We start from the raw sequence: 17,991 nt of genomic DNA, 5'->3' as shown, positions 1-17,991 counted from the left end.
GATTATTAGTTACAATCTGCTGCCATTCTTCATGTGGAAACGTGTGTGGGGTCAATACTTGCTTCTCTTAGGAAGCTCTTGCTGGCCTCTGGGAATCACATAGCTCTGTTGATAGTTAACTGCTGTTGGCTGCCTTCCATTATAGCCCCTAGCTTAGATGCCTGCTGGCGAAGCAGGGAATTTGGCTGAAGTTTCTTAATCTTTTGCTTGTCTCAGCATTTCAGTGGTCTTCCTTGAGTCAGTATACCTGAAGCTGTCGTTTAATGTTACAGTTACTCTGAATGCTGAAGTGCTAAAGGAGGAGATGATGATAATAATAGTAATTTGCTTAGATCTGTTTTGACATCATGCATCTTCCCTTAGCCATCTCAGGAAGAACAGACTGCAGGTGACTTACTTGAAAAACATTTAAAAAATAAATTTAAAAAAATTTGAACCTTCTTAAGAAACTTGTATTTTACATGTGGCCTCTAAACATTTTAAAGTAAGAAGGAAAACCTACCCTGCTTTGCCTGCAGAAAGAGCTTTAAAAGCATTACTCTTCAACAGGTGCACTGAATTTTATTATCTGGAGTTCAAATTCGAGCTTAAGAGTCTGAAAGCGCTGCAGAGGAAGTGTTTAAGCATATTGAAATAATCCCCTTTGGGAAACATTTTAATTTAAATTTGCAAGGAGAATTTAGAGGTATTTTTAACAGGAATACGTTCAAATTTGTGTGTATTTATATACGCAGACATACATATGTATATGTTACAAAACTTGAGCAATTTTATAGGAAAATAAAAATAATTACAATGGTAGCATTTCCAAGAAGAAGAAGGTATGGCCTTCTTACCAGGACATTAATAAATATTGAAACTGGTATTCTTTTCATGCATCTGGGTTCCCTCTTAGAATTCACTATCAACAGACTACAAAGAAGAAGGGATCCGAAGTACACAATTTCACACTTAACCGTGATGTATCACAGTGTACTTTCCTGTCCTTACCTTTGAAATGTGCCATAATGCCTGTACAGCTGACTGGCCACAGTTCACATAGACAATGTGCAGTAAACTTCTTAATCTTGCTACTTTTGCTTTATTTCTGAATGACTTGTGGAGATATAAAGCCTTTCACCTTCTAGTGTTTCAGACAGTCCTTTCTGCAGTCTCTTCACTAGGAAGGGTGACTGGGTGGTGATACTCGTTCATCTGGCAAATGTGCTGTTGTTATGTTCTGTTGTTTCTAGCTTAATAGCTTTATAAATCATTTTCTTTAGCACTGTAAAACCAATAAAAGTCTTGAAGCACAAAATATGAATCTGACTTGCACATCTTCAAGATGGTTAATGGAATTCAGATGGCACAACCTTTACCTCCAATATACGCACTAGGAATACTTGGCCCAACTTCTGGCTTTCTGACTACTTGCAAAGCTGGCAGTAAGCTGGCAGTTTCCATGGAAGAAAAAAATGTTTGAAGTAACTAAGAACTTAACTTGAGATATAGCTGGCTTGAGTTTATAGAAGATTTTGGTGAAATTGCTGTTCACGTAGCTAACTGGAGTGAACTAGTCTGTGTTTTTCTTTGGTTTCTGGAAGTTGCAACGATGCACTTCGCTTGTAACTCTTAATTACTTGCTACAGTGCAAGCTATAAGCTTTATTTTTGAGTTAATTCTACAATTTTCAGTTAAAGCACTGTAATTTTACTATTCTGAGCATGGTAAACACTTCAAGGGAACATTAATCTGTAATGTTTGATTGCTGTTAATGTGAAGGTTAAGGAACACTTCAAAACTGTCTCACGAGATCTGTTTTTCAGTGGTACAAGTTGTCACAGAAAACTGAGTATTGTAATGTTTGGCCTGCATTCTGGCATATATATATATATTTAACTTCTTTTCTCCGAAGCTTTTAGACACTTAGTGTGTCTTAGCAGATACAAAATAAGATCACTAAAGACTCACCCCTTTCCATTCTTACGTTGATCAGACTTTAGTTATCAATCACTTGTCAACCTACAGAATGTGTGCGTGGACCAGGCAGACTCTGCAGTGATGATGAGAATTACATTGCAGCAGGCTGCAATAGACTTGGTTGTGATGTCCTGATTTTAGATATGTTCAACACATGTCAAAGGCAACATTAATTCTGAAAGCCTTGGAGGAGTATAGATGTTGTGTGCTAACATGAAAATCAGCCTTGTTTGGAGGCTTGTTATTAAATCCTGATGTCATAATTGAAAAATGAGGTTAGTGTCCCATCTTACTTATTTTGCACATAGCATATGTGCAGAAATCCAGAACTGGAACAGCAGTAGCCTGCTGTTGCAAGCTGAGGTTGAAGTGCAGTGGAAGTAGGAGCTTAGAAGATGCTGTTTGAGTTCACTTGTCTGTATAAGGCTGGTTCAAGCAAATTCCCGTAGTCACTAGGTTGGCCTGCAGATATTTTAAAAACGTTGAGCATTTACCTTGGCTAATGATAATGAATAGAGCCATCCCCAGTGGTGAGAAGGAAGTATGCATAGAGGAGTAAGATGCCTCCAGTGTATTCTGAAAAGCACACTATTGTTAACAGAGAACAAAGGCTACCCTCCAGAGTATATTGCAGTTACTGTCATATTCCCACTGACAAAGGGACAGCCTTTCTTAAATTTTGCAGTTTTTGTATTCTAATGCATTATTAAAATATAAAAACCTTCTACTTTCAGCTGTGTTGCTAAGGGAATTACTATTTCAAAATACTTTTCAATATATTTAAGCTTTCTCTACAGCAATTTTCACTGTTGTGTACAAATTTTATCCTGATGATTACAAGCAACATGACTTATTGAAGGAGCAATTGGTTTGCTTGTGAAAGGCTGAATTGTAAGAGTAGAAAACGTAACAGATTAAACAGATATTGCGCAGTGACATCTAAAAAGTTTTCACCTGAAATGGTGATGCTCTTATTCTTCTACATTTTGAGAATAAATGTGTGTTTTATGGAAAATGAATAGTATCATTTTAGTGCATAATTCTGTGAACATTTTTTCTATAAACATTCTGAAGAAAATAAAATCCCATTTATCTGGAAGGGGAAATGAGTTTAAATAGGAATGGTGCTCTTGAAATCTGAAAGATAATACCTGTATCTTGTGCGCTGCTTTCTGGCTGTTGGGGTAAGTAATGAGCAGACTTGCCAACTAAACTTTTTGTTGCTGAGGTGTTACATAATGTGTGTGGGAGTTCCTGTCAGAAGGTAATTAAGAGTGCTGGATTTAAGCCGTGATTTCCTCTTAACCTCTGCTGTGGACTTGCAGTTAAGATTTAGCAAAATATCTGCTTCTCTTATGTACTCTAGGTGCAGTGCTATACGCTCTAAGATGTGTTATGTAAGGATAAGACATTAGCTTTCTCAAATGTAGGAAGTATCATTTTATTTTGTTCATTATGAGCCATCACTACAAGGAATTGCAGTAATCAGAACTCTTGTGGCTTAAGCCAAGTGTCTGCTTAAGGGAAATTCATTGTGAATGATATTTTATCACTTGTATTTTTCTAGTGACAGTGATGAGGAAAAATCACGAAGAGGTAAATCTCCCAAAGCTGAATTTAAAGATGAAGAGGAGACTGTGACAACCAAACATATTCATATTACACAGGCTACCACGACCATACACAAACGTACAGCAAATCCTTCAAAAACCATTGACCTGGGAGCGGCAGCGCATTATACAGGGGATAAAGCAAGTCCAGAACAGAATGTTGCGTCTCATACTGCACAGCCTACGGCAAAGGTGAGATGACAGAGTGAAATAAAATATGACTTTGGAAACTGTTCTTCTAAACGCTGAGACAACTTAGTTTAGAAATTGAATTTTTTGTTACATAGCGTTCAAGGGAACCGTTCTATCAAAAATAGGCACGTGGGGTTTTCAAAGGCGGTGAAACCAGCTGTTTAGTATTTGATCTGTAATTTAGCTAGGTTTCAGAGACTGGCTTCAGAGACAAACCTCTCATCTCTACAAAGCACTCATCTTAAATGACTTTGTTTTGATTTTTAGTCTGTTTCAAAATCAACCAACAACATCGCAAACAGCTGCACTTTGAACTGTGTATCTCATGCAGTATTTTAAAATTACATACCTTTTAGGTTCTTCTCTAAGTTACTGTAGGTAGTACAACTAACATTTTCACAAGGTCATACCAAATTGCTTGTGTGAGCACAGTTGCCTTGTTTTCTGAACTGGCGTGAACTTGAGCTGTCTGCTCAGCATGTCTTAATGTCAGCTCAGACTCAGTAGCTTTCACAGGAAGTTCTGCTATGTTATGCTTACGTTTATCAAACAGGGCCCTGGTTTTCCTCGTGCATCTGTATAGGTAACATAGCAGAGCTTAAGGGAACCCTTGGTCACATGGAATATTTTGTTCTACTTTTAATTTCCTCACTCTTTATGAGGAGTGATTGATTGTTAATCATTGTGAAACAGAAAAAATGCAACTCTTCTTCCTCTGACTTGCTTTTTAATGTCTGTCGATGTAAAAAGAGCTCTGCAAATGTCAATATTTCATTCTGCTGCTGTTTTTGTAAAGGCAGATATCTTATTTTTGAACAAATGATGGTTCTGTCCAGTTCCGTTTTTTGATTCTTCATATGACAGAAATGAATTTGCAGTTCAAAAGGCAAGAACCTCTAAAGGATGCACTAACCATTTTTTTTTTGTTTAAAAAGAATTGGGGGTTCAAAAGATTAACTGTGTGATTTCTTCTTCAGGCTTCTGTACCGTCTGGCAGCAAGTCATCTAATGACCTGGTTGATCTGTTGTTTGATGGAGTGAGCCAGCCAGCCTCAACAGGTTAGTGCATTTTTTTGTTGTCTTAATGTATATTCTGATGCACCAGTTTTGATGATAAACTTGTATGATGTTCCACAGATAAAGTGGAATAGATAAGCTGATAAAGTAATACTCAAAAATTTAGAGCTGCCTAGAACCTTTTGCAGCAAAGTATTGTAAATGTTATTGCATGGGATTAATAAAGTTAGCAGGACAAAGATTAACTACCAGACCAGTCAGAAGCTGTTTGTAATGCAATTAATTATAATTAACTCTAAAAGCAAGTGCAATCAATTCACATTTAAGCGTTTCTCAAAGTGCAATTCAAAGTCTGGACAGCTAGAAATGGATGAAATAGCTACATAAAGGTAAACCTGTTCATTGTAAAAGACGTCCCTTCAGACTCTTAAGTGTGCAGTTGAATTTAAGTCCGTTAATGCTCATAGGGACTTACTCTTACACTCTCAAATTGCAGTTTCTTTTTCAGAGTGTGCTAAATATCAGTGCATTGTATACAGGATTGAAACAGGGATTTGGGAGTTTGGTAATTTTGCTTATTACAAGTCTGCCAAGTTTTAGGTTTTTATTGTGCTTTCAGGTTCTTTTAATACTAAGTTTTGATTGCAACTAGCATGGAAGAGAAAAGGGACTTCCATACATTTATGGCCTAACAGTTAGAAGAGTAAACAGTGAAGATAATTTTTGTTTAAAGATCACTTTGAATAGAGAATTAAATGCTCACATGTTTTTATATATATAGAAACCTTTCATATAACTTTTCTCCATTGTAAAGAAGCAAATTATGTTATTAGAAATGGGATCATAGTCATATATTTGTGGAAGTTTGTGTATGTATGTCTTGTGCACCACAGATAGTCAGCTCCACCTTCATTTTAAAGAAGCTGTAAAATTTTGTGAGACTTTGTTCTAAAAAGTGGGAGTCTAGTGGCTTGGGGTCCCATATGGCAAGGTGGCTGCATTTACACATGTATAAATACTACTTTTTACTTAATTCTATTTAAAATTTAATGGGTATCCATGTACTATGCCACACTAGATCATCTTATAATAAAATATTTTTTTTCTGAGTAAATTCAACATTATGGGCGGCATCATATGCAACAATTCCTTTCAGCGCTAGGATACCAAAATGATACCTCTGCAGGAATGTAGTAGAATATAAAATGCATCAAAATTCTGTTAGAGGGGAGGGAAATAGTCACTGCAATTTCTGGGTAATCTCACCCTCGGAGATCTGTCTTAATCTTTTCTATTTCTTGTAGTTTTGAAACTATTTACTTTCCCAAAAATAAGTGTACAAAATGGTGTTCTGATTTTATATAAATACAAGTTTATATTTATGCAATATAAAATTGACATCACAAAAATATTAAAAATATTTTATAATAATTCCTGACGGTTTAGAAATACTATTCATGCTTCTTTTCTGCGCAAAAGCTACAAATTTAAGGAGCAATGTATTTTGTTTTATTTAGTTAACTTTATATACAGAGGTGTTTATGTACTTAGGATTTACTACAATTTGGTGGAATTTTAAGATCCAGGATCGCAACCGCTACCCCTCATCAATACTTGAAACTTCAATACCCAGATTTTAAAGCCTTTGTTCTCTTTATTATAAAAAGAGATGGGAGCCCTTTTGGTTTTACTGTTTATATACATAAGTCTGTATCCTTATATGTGTATATACAAGTTATGTTAAGAATAGACATTTTTCAGTTCAAATTGAGCCTCTCTGTGTTTCAAGCCAGAGGTAAAGTGCTTTGACGTTACAGCATATTTGAATCTTTCATCAGTTTGGTTCTCCGTAGCAAGCCCTTCTTTTGCCTTTTTGATTTTTTTTTCTTTTTTTTTTTCCCAAAGCAGCATTTAGAAATGGTGTTGAGAAGAGGCGTATTACCAGCTGGCCCTGCTAAATAACCTCTCTTCTGACCTGGGAAGGCAGATGGAAAGGGTTCATTTATAGTGACAGATCTCGCATGGGAATCTTTGAGGATAGCTCATGTTGAGAAGATTAGCACTGTCCTTCACGTGCAGGTCACTTGTTATGACCACTGTTCCTTGCAGCACAGGGTGTGGGAACATTCCCAGTGTCAAGCAAGACACAGGGAAAGGGTCACACACAGCCTTTGATCTGTCCTGTGAAGGAGTTGGCAGGGAAGTCATGTGAATTCAGGGAACTCAGAATTTGCTTATCTTTGTATTTTTAGGTGCAGAGATGTGGAAGAAAGTTGGTGAAGCTTGGGGGTTTACAGGTTACTGAAGGAACACAATTTGTACATAAGGGGAGATGTCATGAAGGAGGAATCTGAGGAGTTGTAGAATGTGTGAATAGACCTGCTGGAAGTAATTTTTTGGTGTTACTGGAGACTAGGTTCTTTAATCTTAGCCGGTGATACCTTTTTTTTTGTCCCGAGTTGATGCATTCAGCTTAAGCTTTTCTATCTTCCTCTGGAAGTCAGTTTCATTTGAAAACATGCAATAGAGGTGGAGAAAAAATTGACTTGGCTGAGAATGTTAAGGTGTTATTTTGGGTTTGAACCTACTTGTTTTTAAAATGAAATTAATCACTAGATGTTTTGACAAACAACCAAGGGGATAGTAAGTGTAGCATGAGAGCTTGTTTCTGCTTTAAGATGTGGTCCGATAAAATTTGATTGTGGTATCTCTGCTCATAAACCTTCAAACCATTACTGTGTCCATCTCAGAGTTCAGAACATGTGATGGAAAAATTACTTGAAAACATTCATTGCAGTAGACAAAGCCGTGTGTTCATCAGAGCACATTTTTAGCTTGATATTTCACTGGCTTATCCTCCCCTTTTCATTCATAATTTGCATTCAGTATAAAACTTCTGTATTAACGTATGAAAGGTGCTTATTACATCACTTCAGAACTTGTGTTGAAGAAATTTCTTAACTTTGGAATCTTCTCCCTTTTGAAAAGGTGGTGAGATGGTTTTAGTAGCGCTGTATTTCTGAAAATTTAAAGAGACTGTCCTTGCATTCCCTTCTCTTGTTCTATACCATATGCTGCAGGAAGAGATACTTCCCCTTGGAAGAACAGTCGCCTTCCTAGCAATGTCTACAGTAAAATAACATTAAAAAGAAATACAAGTATGCATGTATTAGAAAGTGAATGGTTCCTTTTATTACCGCTAGCCATTTATTAAAAAGGAGATGGTTCTAGTTTAATTAACCCAGTTGAGAGTAGCAGATGGGGCAGAATGTCTTGCAGCGATAAGACAATTCAGAAATGGCACCAGATGTTGGAAGCTGTCCCTGGTGGTGTTTGAGTGCAGCACAGATGTTCCAGTCCCACCTGGCTAGTTTCTAAGCACTGCAGGCTAAGCAGCTGTGATGTAACCTATATAATGTACGCATAACACTAAAAGCAAAATAATTGAATTGCTGCAGCTTCTTCTAAGGGTAGGACTGTTTGGAGGTGAAATCTTTGAGGACAAACAAATAAGGTCAATTTTTTAGCTTTCTCGGGTCTGTGGAGTAGCTAGTTAAAAGCAATAGTGAGGATAATTGACAGATTTGTTGTAAAATATTTCTCATGTATTTAAAGGAAAAAAGCTTTCTAGTATATGATTCTTAAATCTTCTGTTTCTATATATTGGCTGTGTTTTTTTTGTGAAAAAACATGCTACGTTCAAAAATTGTTAATTTATTTGCTGTGTACAGATGTCTGGTAGGAAAACTTAATGTTCATGCTGTAGAAAGGATGCAAAGATCTTAAAAAAATAAAAAAGGCAATCACAAACACAAGCCACGTCCTTGAGATTCCAATTCAAGATTACTGTAAAATCATTCATGCTTTAAGTAACATAAAAAATAAATATAAGATGATATTTAATTTTTCATAGTAAGCATAATAAATTAACTCTTCTTACGATGAGAATGTTTGGCTTTTATATAAAAAAAAACTTCCAAAGTTTTATTTTCACAAACTGTCAGACTAGCAGCATCCCTTGTTAGGAGAACCCTTTCTAACCTTTTTATTCTTTTTAAATTTATTTTTAGAGATATCAAGAACTCGGATCTTAAGAAAACAAAACTGCAAAATCTGCAGTGTAGTTGGAAATAATCCAGTTTATTGTTGCTCAGGCTTGTATAAATATAGTATGGTGAAGAACAGGAAAACCATTGTGGACTTATGGAGCAGAATCAATAAATCCATCCTGCTAAATACAGGACAGCTTTTCTTCATAAATTCTGCATGCATTTATTGCAATGGTTCTTTGTAGAGGCCTTTAACGGCATTTGGCTTCCTTCTGTCTCTAGGTGGATCAACTGACCCATTTGGAGGATTTGCTGATTTTAGTTCAGCTGCTGCTACAGCAAGTTTCCCATCATCGCAAGGTAGGATTAATTTACAGATTAAAATGCTGTTTAAGGTCAGAGAGAGGGGAAGAGATGCCACGTGCCGTTATTGAATGTCATTTCTCTTTCCAAGGCAAACTCTGTTTAACTGGACACAAGCATTGATGTTGAGTAAGGAAGAGATCTGTTGTCTAGCACAGCACTAAGCACTTGTCTCATGGGCCTAAAACTCTTTATCAACTCTATTTCAGAAAAATGTGTTAGGGGTTCCAAATACATCCTTGTTTACTTAAAAGCACATAATAAAACTTAGTTGCAAAATTAGATTTGGAGTTTTGCTCTAACTGAAACAAAATGTGACTAAGTAAAACCTGAAACAAACAAGTGTGGGTCTAAATGCTGGCTGAAGAGTGCTCACTAAACATCATAGAGCCCAGCACACCCCACTTCTGTAATAGTAGGCAGAGCTGTCCTAACTGGCATTCTACAGTGATGAATGCTTCGATATGACAGTATCTGTGTTTCCAAAACGACTGGAAAATTGGCTGTAGTCATAGGACTATTCAGATTATTAATCATCATAGTCTTCCCAGTGCTTTGTGTGAGATTATTCAACTATTTGCAATAAAAAGCAGTCATTTTTCTAATACTTCAACTAACAGTTTGCAAGCTTTTCAGATACAGGTAGGTAATTAAGGAAAGAACCTACTAGCTGCTCATGGCGGGGGGGCAAGGACTTGGATGAGGTGCTTGATAGTCTGCTTTGCTCGATTGTGGTAATGCTGACTGTGAACTGAGAAGTACACAGAAGGGTCTTACACTGTTTTTTATAGTTTCTAAATACATACAGAGTTCAGATTGGTCTTAAGAACTTTCAAGACAGGCAGAACAGTAAATTAAATGGGTAAGTTGAACAAAAACAAAAGACAATCGCATTCAATGGAAAATAGGAGCTCACTTGTGCTAGAAAAATGGGATACCCTCAGCTCCCATCTGTCTCCTAAGATTAAAAAAAAAAAAGTGTGCATCTCTAAACAATTACAAACTTAATTATGTTGGCCTTGTCAGATTGCATAATGAGGGAAGGCTGCAACAAGCTATTTTCAGTCTCCAATGGTGTCTTGGTTACTACTGGAAAACCTAGTACATTGGAGGGGAGTTCTGTCAAGGTGCCCCGTACACACCATGTAATGTCATTGACTGATGCCTATATGCATTTGTGGGATGAAGCTGACTAACACTTTTATCTTGGCTAAGTAACAATTTATTTTCATTTCCCTTTTAAGAGAAACCTATAAAAAAAAAAAGTGTGGATCTTGCTGAAGTCTAAGGTGAACAAGTCCCTACCAATCAGAAGAGCAAGGTTTTTAGTAACGCTCACTAGGACAGCACTCAGTTTTGCCCTTGCCTGGCTCTATGGCCTGCACTTCAGAGTTTTCCTGTGCCCAGGCAGCTGGCTTGGTGCAGTCATTTTGCATGCAAACAGACAAGTTACTAGGTACACACAGCCACTGTTTGAAAAACAACACGCACAGAATTTCTCTTAAAGCTGGACTGGAAAAAATAAATGCTAAAAAGCCACCTAAAGCAATCAACTTCTTTTTGATCAAGTGTTTTTGGAGCTTCCAGTGCTACCCAGGCAGAAGAGTGCTGCAAATGAACACAGAGGAAAGGAAGCTGGCTATTTTTTGTGAAGTTAACTTGGACAGTGTTGGTGTTTTGTAGTGGGGTGATCTCAGTGAGAATGCAGGAATACATCTAGAATGTGGAAAGATCAGCAGATCTACCTGAGAGACAGCTTTTAGTCAGCATGTTTATAGTTCGTCATTTTTTTTACATGCTATGTTAAGAAAATGTACTGGACATGTATTAATAATATACCTTTAATTTACTTATCAGGAAAGAACTGCTATAATTTTTTCACAGGCTTTCTCACTCAAAACCAAGTTGTTTTGCAAACACAAAGCCGCCTACTATGCAAATAATTTGTGTGTTAATACAGCCTAAATTGATACAATCCTTTATCTGCATTAACATGATTAATCTATTCCAATCACCATTATGCAAGGGACAAGGAGTCCTGTAAAATGATTAATCATTCCTGAACAGCGTAAGCCCCTGTAGAAATCTTTTCCTTCTTGATTAATCATCTTTGAAGTTCTACTGAAGGGGCAAAGCCATATACGTTTTATCCCCACTTCCATTATTGGTGCTCAGTGCACAGGTCTGAACGTAGATAAGTAAATGCTGAGTGTGCTTCTTCTAGGAGGAATATTTAAAGTAGGTTTTAATTTTTAATATGCAATACTAATTGAAATATTCTAATATAGCCCATGTTTGTGAGGGAGATCAAAGCAAATGTTCTAGCATGGCCCTAAGCTAATGAATATGAGTCCACTTGTGCAATGATATTGTTGGCAATACTTAGATTTTGTGAACGGTTTCACTCTCCTACTATTTTTAAATTCTAATGTATTGATGAAGATAAAGATGATTAAGGGCTAAACATTGATGGCCTTTCACATTGCATGTAATTTATTGCTGTTATGTTTTGAGTAGGTAGAGCGCAGTTGCAGAAAATTGCTTTGGGTGGCCATTATAGAGCTGGGCATTGTTTAGGTTAGGCAGTGGAAGCTGACACTAGATTCATCTACTCCAGCTTTACGTGCTCAAATTTTTATTAGCTCATCTAAAGAAATTCAGAGGATGATTTACTGTTCATTAGAACTCGAAGTTCACTTCACATGGCAATGACATTGCTTGTGACTTAGCTCAAGTACCACAAGAATATCAGTGACATAATCAAAAAGCTGACCTGTACGATGGCCCAAACTTGGAACAAGATTCATGATGTAGGAATGAGAGCAGCTTAAATGGCATTGCTTTATTTTTAGCATCTCCTGTGGATGCTGTTTTAATCTCTTATTCCCCTATCGCTGCTCTGAAGTAATTCTTTTCTTTTTAATTTAAAAAAGCATTTTTAAGGGAGATAACATCTACTCCCATTTGACTCAAAGGTTATGAAATATTCTCAGTTCGCTGGTTTGTGTCTATGGACGTGTGTGATCCTGAAATCAGAACCTGTGTGATTGTGTATAAACAACTTATACTGTTAGACACTTCATATCTCTCTGCATCTTACTCTGAATTGCTGTCTTTTTTATTAAAACACTTGTTTGCAAAAACCCTGACATACTGAAATGAAACAGAGTAGTGATGACCTATGAGTTCAACAAAACTTCTGCTGAGAGATGTATTAGATCCAAAATTGAATTCAATTTCTTCTTTAAATCAAGGGACACCTTGAAAACTTGATGTGTTTTGCATGAACACTTCATGGGATGGGACTATCACCTCAAATAAGAATTCCCTGGTAACTTGCTTTCAAAGCTTTTATTCCCTTTAACGTTTTTTTACATGAAGAGTTACTGATTTTATATAATGAACTCTGAAACAATTGGTTTTGTGTTTTTATCATAATGGAATTTGCTTCATCAAGTGGCTCGTTCCTGACAGCGGCTCTCTCAGCAAATACCAGGGCTCCGAGCTAAGAAGGTGATAAATTTCATCAAGTTCTAGGTTTGGTTTTGCCTGTTGCCTACACTCTCCTCTGAAGTTATCTTTCTTTCAAATTTTGTCTAAAGAAAACCTGTCCCTACTTGTTTCGTATCTACAGGTGACACGTTATCAAATGTCCTTCTTTCTGTATATGGGTGTTTTCATATTTCCTTTGCTACCTTGTTAAAATTATTGGAATATTCATGAGAGGGAATGATGTCCAGATGGAGGTTCTACCTGCAGATGTTAATCTGGACAGACACAGATCAGCTCTCATTTGTTTCAGTTCATGGAATATGGGACTTGTTTAGTGCCTTTCTCTAAGCCTTCTACCTTTTATTCTGTCTTCTCTTGCAATGTTCCCTTCAGGTACAGCAACAAGTGGAAATGGAGACTTTGGTGACTGGAGTGCCTTCAACCAAGCTTCTCCTTGTCCTAGTGCTTCATCTGGAGAGCTCTTCAGCAACGTGGCACAGCAGCCAGCTATAGAGCTCTTCAGTAGCTCGCAGCCAGCTTCTGGCCAGGCTCCAACTGCTTCAAATTCTGCAGATCTTTTTGATTTGATGGGCCCCTCTCAGACAACTATGACCTCTTCGCAAAGTATGAATTTCTCTATGATGAGCTCCAATGCCGTAGGCATTGGTTTACCCATGTCGAGGTCACAGGTATGCAGCTGTTTGTACAATTTCCTAATCTTTTGCTTTCTCCTTAATGTTTTGTCTGAAAATGATAGAGGGGTCTCCTGAAAAGAAAATATAATAGAAATTCTAGAAAAGTTCTTGAAAAGCCTCTTTTTATGTGCCAGTCCTCTCTGATACATTGCTGTATTAAGTGTTGCTGTTTTTCTGAGGAAGAAGGTTGATGTTTTAAACTTTAAAGCCGAAAGCCATCATCCAGTGAATGTTACAGGTTTCCAGTCTGAAAGGGATGGAAGTGAGGACTAGCCAGTTGTCTCAAAATCCAGAGTTGACTGCTTACGTGGAGAGTCACAGATTTTTTGGAAACCATAGCAGGCTGATTTGGTATTAGGAGTTAAACATCAGTATGTCTGAGTTGAGCACTTGACTCCAGATGATCAATGTCAATGTCATAGGGGTTAGGGGATCTTGATACTATTTTAACCCACTCTAATGGTGTAAGAGCAAATGGCAGCACTGCTTTGGAAGAGCTGAAGTTCACATCTAAAAACAAAGCAATTTCAGTGTCTCCTTGTCTTCTGTGGAAAAATAAATACTTGTTGTTTAGTCCTGAAGCCTATTAGTAAATTGTTTCAGTGTATCCCAACAATTCCTCCTTTTCTAGCCCCTGCAGAGCGTGAACACTTTGATGCCGAAGCCTAATCCTCTTTATAATGCAAGCACAGAGATGGTCCAGAAGAACGCAAGCAAAACTCTACCTTCAACTTGGTCAGATCCCAGTGTAAATATCAGTTTGGACAATTTAGTACCTGGGATGCAGCCTTCCAAACCCCAGCAGCCATCACTTAATACCATGATGCAGCAACAAAGTGAGTTATTGTTGATGCACTGTTTTGCTTTGCACACTGAGCTCTCTAGGGATTTAGTAAGCTGTCCTTGAGATGGAGTATTCTGCTAATTATTTTCCTACGTTGTCATAATTGTTTCTTAAACTACTGTGATGCTTCTGACACAAAAATGGTATTTTCTAAACAGAGCCTGACAAGCTAGGAGGCTGGTAACTGCTTGTCTTTACTGTAGAGTTTACACTGTTGGCATATCTTGATTTCAGGCGTCCTTATTTCTGGAAGTTCTCTAGAATATGCGTAGTAGCATGTGTTGCTATCAAATGCTATTTAAAATTTGTTTTTAAATGTTTTCTGAGTCCTCACATAGAAACAAATGAAATAGCTACATTTTGGGCCATCATATCATATTCACAGCAGTGATTGCATAAGTTACTTAAAATAAATAGGACCGTCAAACAGAATCTGATTTACTATTTTTGCATCCTTTTTCTCCTTTTGCAGATATGCAACAACCTATGAATGTCATGACTCAAAACTTTGCAGCTGTGAACCTCAATCCTCAACCTAACATGATGCCTGTACGACCCCAGACAAGCCCACTGATGGGAGGGTCTGTTCCTATGGGGATTGGAATGCAGAGTGTGATGTCAGGTACGATGGGGATGACCTCCATGGGACCCACGCCTATGATGAACCAGGGAATGATGGGAATAAACATGAACATGGGATTGCCAGCTACAGGAATGGGTTTGACGGGCACAATAGGAATGGGAGTACCCAATATCTCTATGACCTCTATGACTACTGGGACTGTTCAACCCAAGCAAGATGCCTTTGCAAATTTTGCCAATTTTAGCAAATAAAGATTGTAAAAATAAATAAATTAAAAATAAATGGGCAGACTGAATGAAGGATTTTTAGCTGCACAAATATAGCTGGGGAAGGGATGGAAAACACTGATCAATACTACTTTTTTTTTTTTTTCTTTATCAGTTAAAGTATCTACATAAAGAACCAAAAGCTATTTTCTAAATGTTGAAATAACTAGTGTTCAAATTCTGGAGAGATGAAAGGTTCTTCTAAGGAATGTATTAGATGATTTTGCAAAATAATTTGTATTGAGACCATCAAAGCCTTTCCTAGGTAGAAGAACCAATTTTAACTTTGGGACTTGATGGAAGACTGGAATGGGGGTTGGGTAAAAATGTTTGAATCTAATTTTATACTTTTCTTTTTTCTTGAAGAGCTTGTCTTTCTTTTCCCCCTCTCCCTGATCGCTTTGTCATAATTGGATCATTCCTTTTACTACCACTCTGAGTCCACAATTGAAGTCACTCAAGTACTATAATCAGTTTTTTATAAGAATATATATTTTTGTCCAAAAAATGGCTTACATATGTGATTATGGCTAATTCAAAGGGACCTGGAATGTATATATACTTTTGCTAATGTTCCAGTCGCACTGCTATATTACCCAAATTTTTATGGTAAACATCGTCTCTCAGCAATTTGGTGACCAATAGATTTTTGGGGCTTTACTTGCCTCTGTTATAACTGATATCCAGTGCAGGTCTGGGAGAAGATTTATCTGAGACTGCTGGAAGGTTTCCTTTTACAAAACTCCAGAAAATGCACTTTCTTGCGGTTTTTACAGTGGCAGTTAGCATCCTTTTTACCACCATTATCCCTATGGAGCCACTGGTTTACAGTGTCAGCAGCAGTCTGAAAGCAAAAATGTTTATTTTTTTGCGTCTTTACAAAAATAACAAGGCAGATGACACCGTGTTATGTAAATCTATAACCCGACCTAATCCAACAGCATTGAATCTTAGCTTTCATACAACCCTTGGTGATTCTTTTGTGTAAATATGGCATTTAGCAGCTGTGGAATCCAATAGAGGAGTAAAATATATATATTAATAAAGGAAACCTGTAGCAGTCAAAGATTTTACTGACTTACTGAAAACAAAAGAATGAATTAAGATTTTGGGGGGGTTTTGTTTTTCCTTCTGTAATTCTGCATCTAAGTTCACATGAATCATGATTCTAGAATCTGGAATACAAAGACATCGTTATATTCACAAATTGGGAATATTGGTAAGAATAAGCACTATACTGTAGGTATGAAATTTATTGCCTCCCTTTTCTTATGTTGGATTTTTTTATTATTAAATTGATAAAACTTTGTTTTCATTGTATTCATAATGTTCTGTTATACATAACATTAAAATGTTCATTAAAATCAATGTTGGGCTGCTTTGCCTTTCATTCCATTTGACGTTTATGAGAGCATTTGGGAAAAAAAATAATTATAATTTGGGCAAAGTAATTTTTATAAATAATTTAAAATTGTTTAATGACTTCTTATCTGAAGCCTTTCCTATCTGGCTCTACTGTTAGGAATTAAAAATGAAGCAGGCAAGATATCCTGACCCGCTCCAGCCTTGCTAATGCTCCATCTACAACATTTCTAATTAGGCAGAAATTCATGTACTTCAGCTAAGTGGTAATGAAAAGTGATTCATTTGCTGAATAAGAGATGAGAGTGAGTGTAATTAGCTGACTGCGGTTTTTAATCTTTCAACAATTCAATGTGTTTAAATTAGTTTCAAAGAATAGGAGCTTTCAAGTGTTGTTACATCAAAGTAATCAAGGCAGGCTTTAACGGCTGAGTAGGAGAGATCGCTCTGGTTCCTGTGCTGAAACCTTTAAACTTCTCTGGAAGAACCATCTTCAAAACCTCTCATTCTAACAGATGGGAAGATTCAAACTGGTTTGATATATGCAAAACTGTGGTGGGAAGAAAGCTAGTTCTGGAGAGTAGGTGGGTGGCAAGGAAAATTAAGCCTATAGTTAGTGTTGCTTAAGGGGTGCAATGTTTGAATAGTATTTAGCAGATTTTCAGGTGAGTTGGGTGAGCCCATTCATTATACTGTCCTTTAAGTTAAGTTTAGCTGGTTAAACAGTTGGCTTTGAGTTTAGAAATTGTCTCTGTTTAGGTTGCTCACTTCTCTTCAGAGGAACCAGTGATTATCTTCTAATCAAGGAATTAATTATAATGAAACATTTGTCAGGGATTAGAATAACTCCAGTGGAAAACAGTTGGTCAGTTCAGAGTGGATTTCTGTGGCTGTCAGAGATATCTTAGTTAATGGAATATGGGCTTAGGGACCAGCTGTAGTACTGAACTGATTCCCTGCCCTAAGCATTCGTTGTTCTTCTTACGGGTCAGTATCCTAATCATCAAAGCAGTGTGAAAAAAGTTCCTCATCCATCTTGATTGCCTTCAGGTGGATGGGAAGGAAGCCCTTTAAACCCAAATAAATATCAGAGAAGATAATGCAGAAATATCTCTTTAGAAAATAAATCAGGTGCATCCCTATGCGATGTGTACCTGCAGTGAGGAGAGCCTTTTGCATGGGAGCTTCACTCTGTTCTCCCCCGGTTAGAATAAAGGACATAGAGATAGGTAGTAGAGCTTAGCAGGATATGGTTTATGTCCTTAGACAAAAACTAAATATCAAATGGATTGTGATTGTTCAGCAAACAATATTGAGCGTGATTAAGATGGATATTATAAAATGTTTCTCTCAGTATTTCAGGTATGAGCAAAATAATTTCAATTCTTAATGTTATCTTTTCAGGTGAAAATACAAATGAGCTACTGCGTGAATGGTGACAGATCACCCATTCATCAACTCCTCCCCAGTATGACTTGAATATAACCTAAATCATGCTGTTACGTTAGTATAACTCCTTCTTCATTTTTTTTAAAGCCAGGTCCAGCTGTAACTGTGAA

General features: G+C 37.0%; 1 protein-coding gene across 2 annotated transcripts in view; it reads left to right on the top strand.

Moving 5' to 3' along the window:
- The window catches only part of CLINT1 (clathrin interactor 1), a 48,457-nt gene extending 32,019 nt beyond the window's left edge, over positions 1 to 16,438 (top strand). For both annotated transcript variants that reach the window (XM_027468599.3, XM_038186251.2), the window contains exons 7-12: positions 3,527 to 3,761; positions 4,739 to 4,820; positions 9,110 to 9,187; positions 13,076 to 13,371; positions 14,009 to 14,213; positions 14,694 to 16,438. In XM_027468599.3, coding sequence (XP_027324400.1) covers positions 3,527 to 3,761; positions 4,739 to 4,820; positions 9,110 to 9,187; positions 13,076 to 13,371; positions 14,009 to 14,213; positions 14,694 to 15,055 — 1,258 coding nt within the window. In that variant the 3' untranslated portion in view covers positions 15,056 to 16,438. The remainder of the gene's footprint in view (positions 1 to 3,526; positions 3,762 to 4,738; positions 4,821 to 9,109; positions 9,188 to 13,075; positions 13,372 to 14,008; positions 14,214 to 14,693) is intronic.
- The last annotated feature ends 1,553 nt before the right edge of the window (positions 16,439 to 17,991 follow it).

The sequence above is a fragment of the Anas platyrhynchos genome, chromosome 14 (assembly GCF_047663525.1).
Source record: "Anas platyrhynchos isolate ZD024472 breed Pekin duck chromosome 14, IASCAAS_PekinDuck_T2T, whole genome shotgun sequence".
Classification (NCBI taxonomy): Eukaryota; Metazoa; Chordata; class Aves; order Anseriformes; family Anatidae; genus Anas; species Anas platyrhynchos.
Note: the sequence above shows the minus strand (reverse complement) of the source record. Positions and strands in the feature narration are given on the sequence as shown.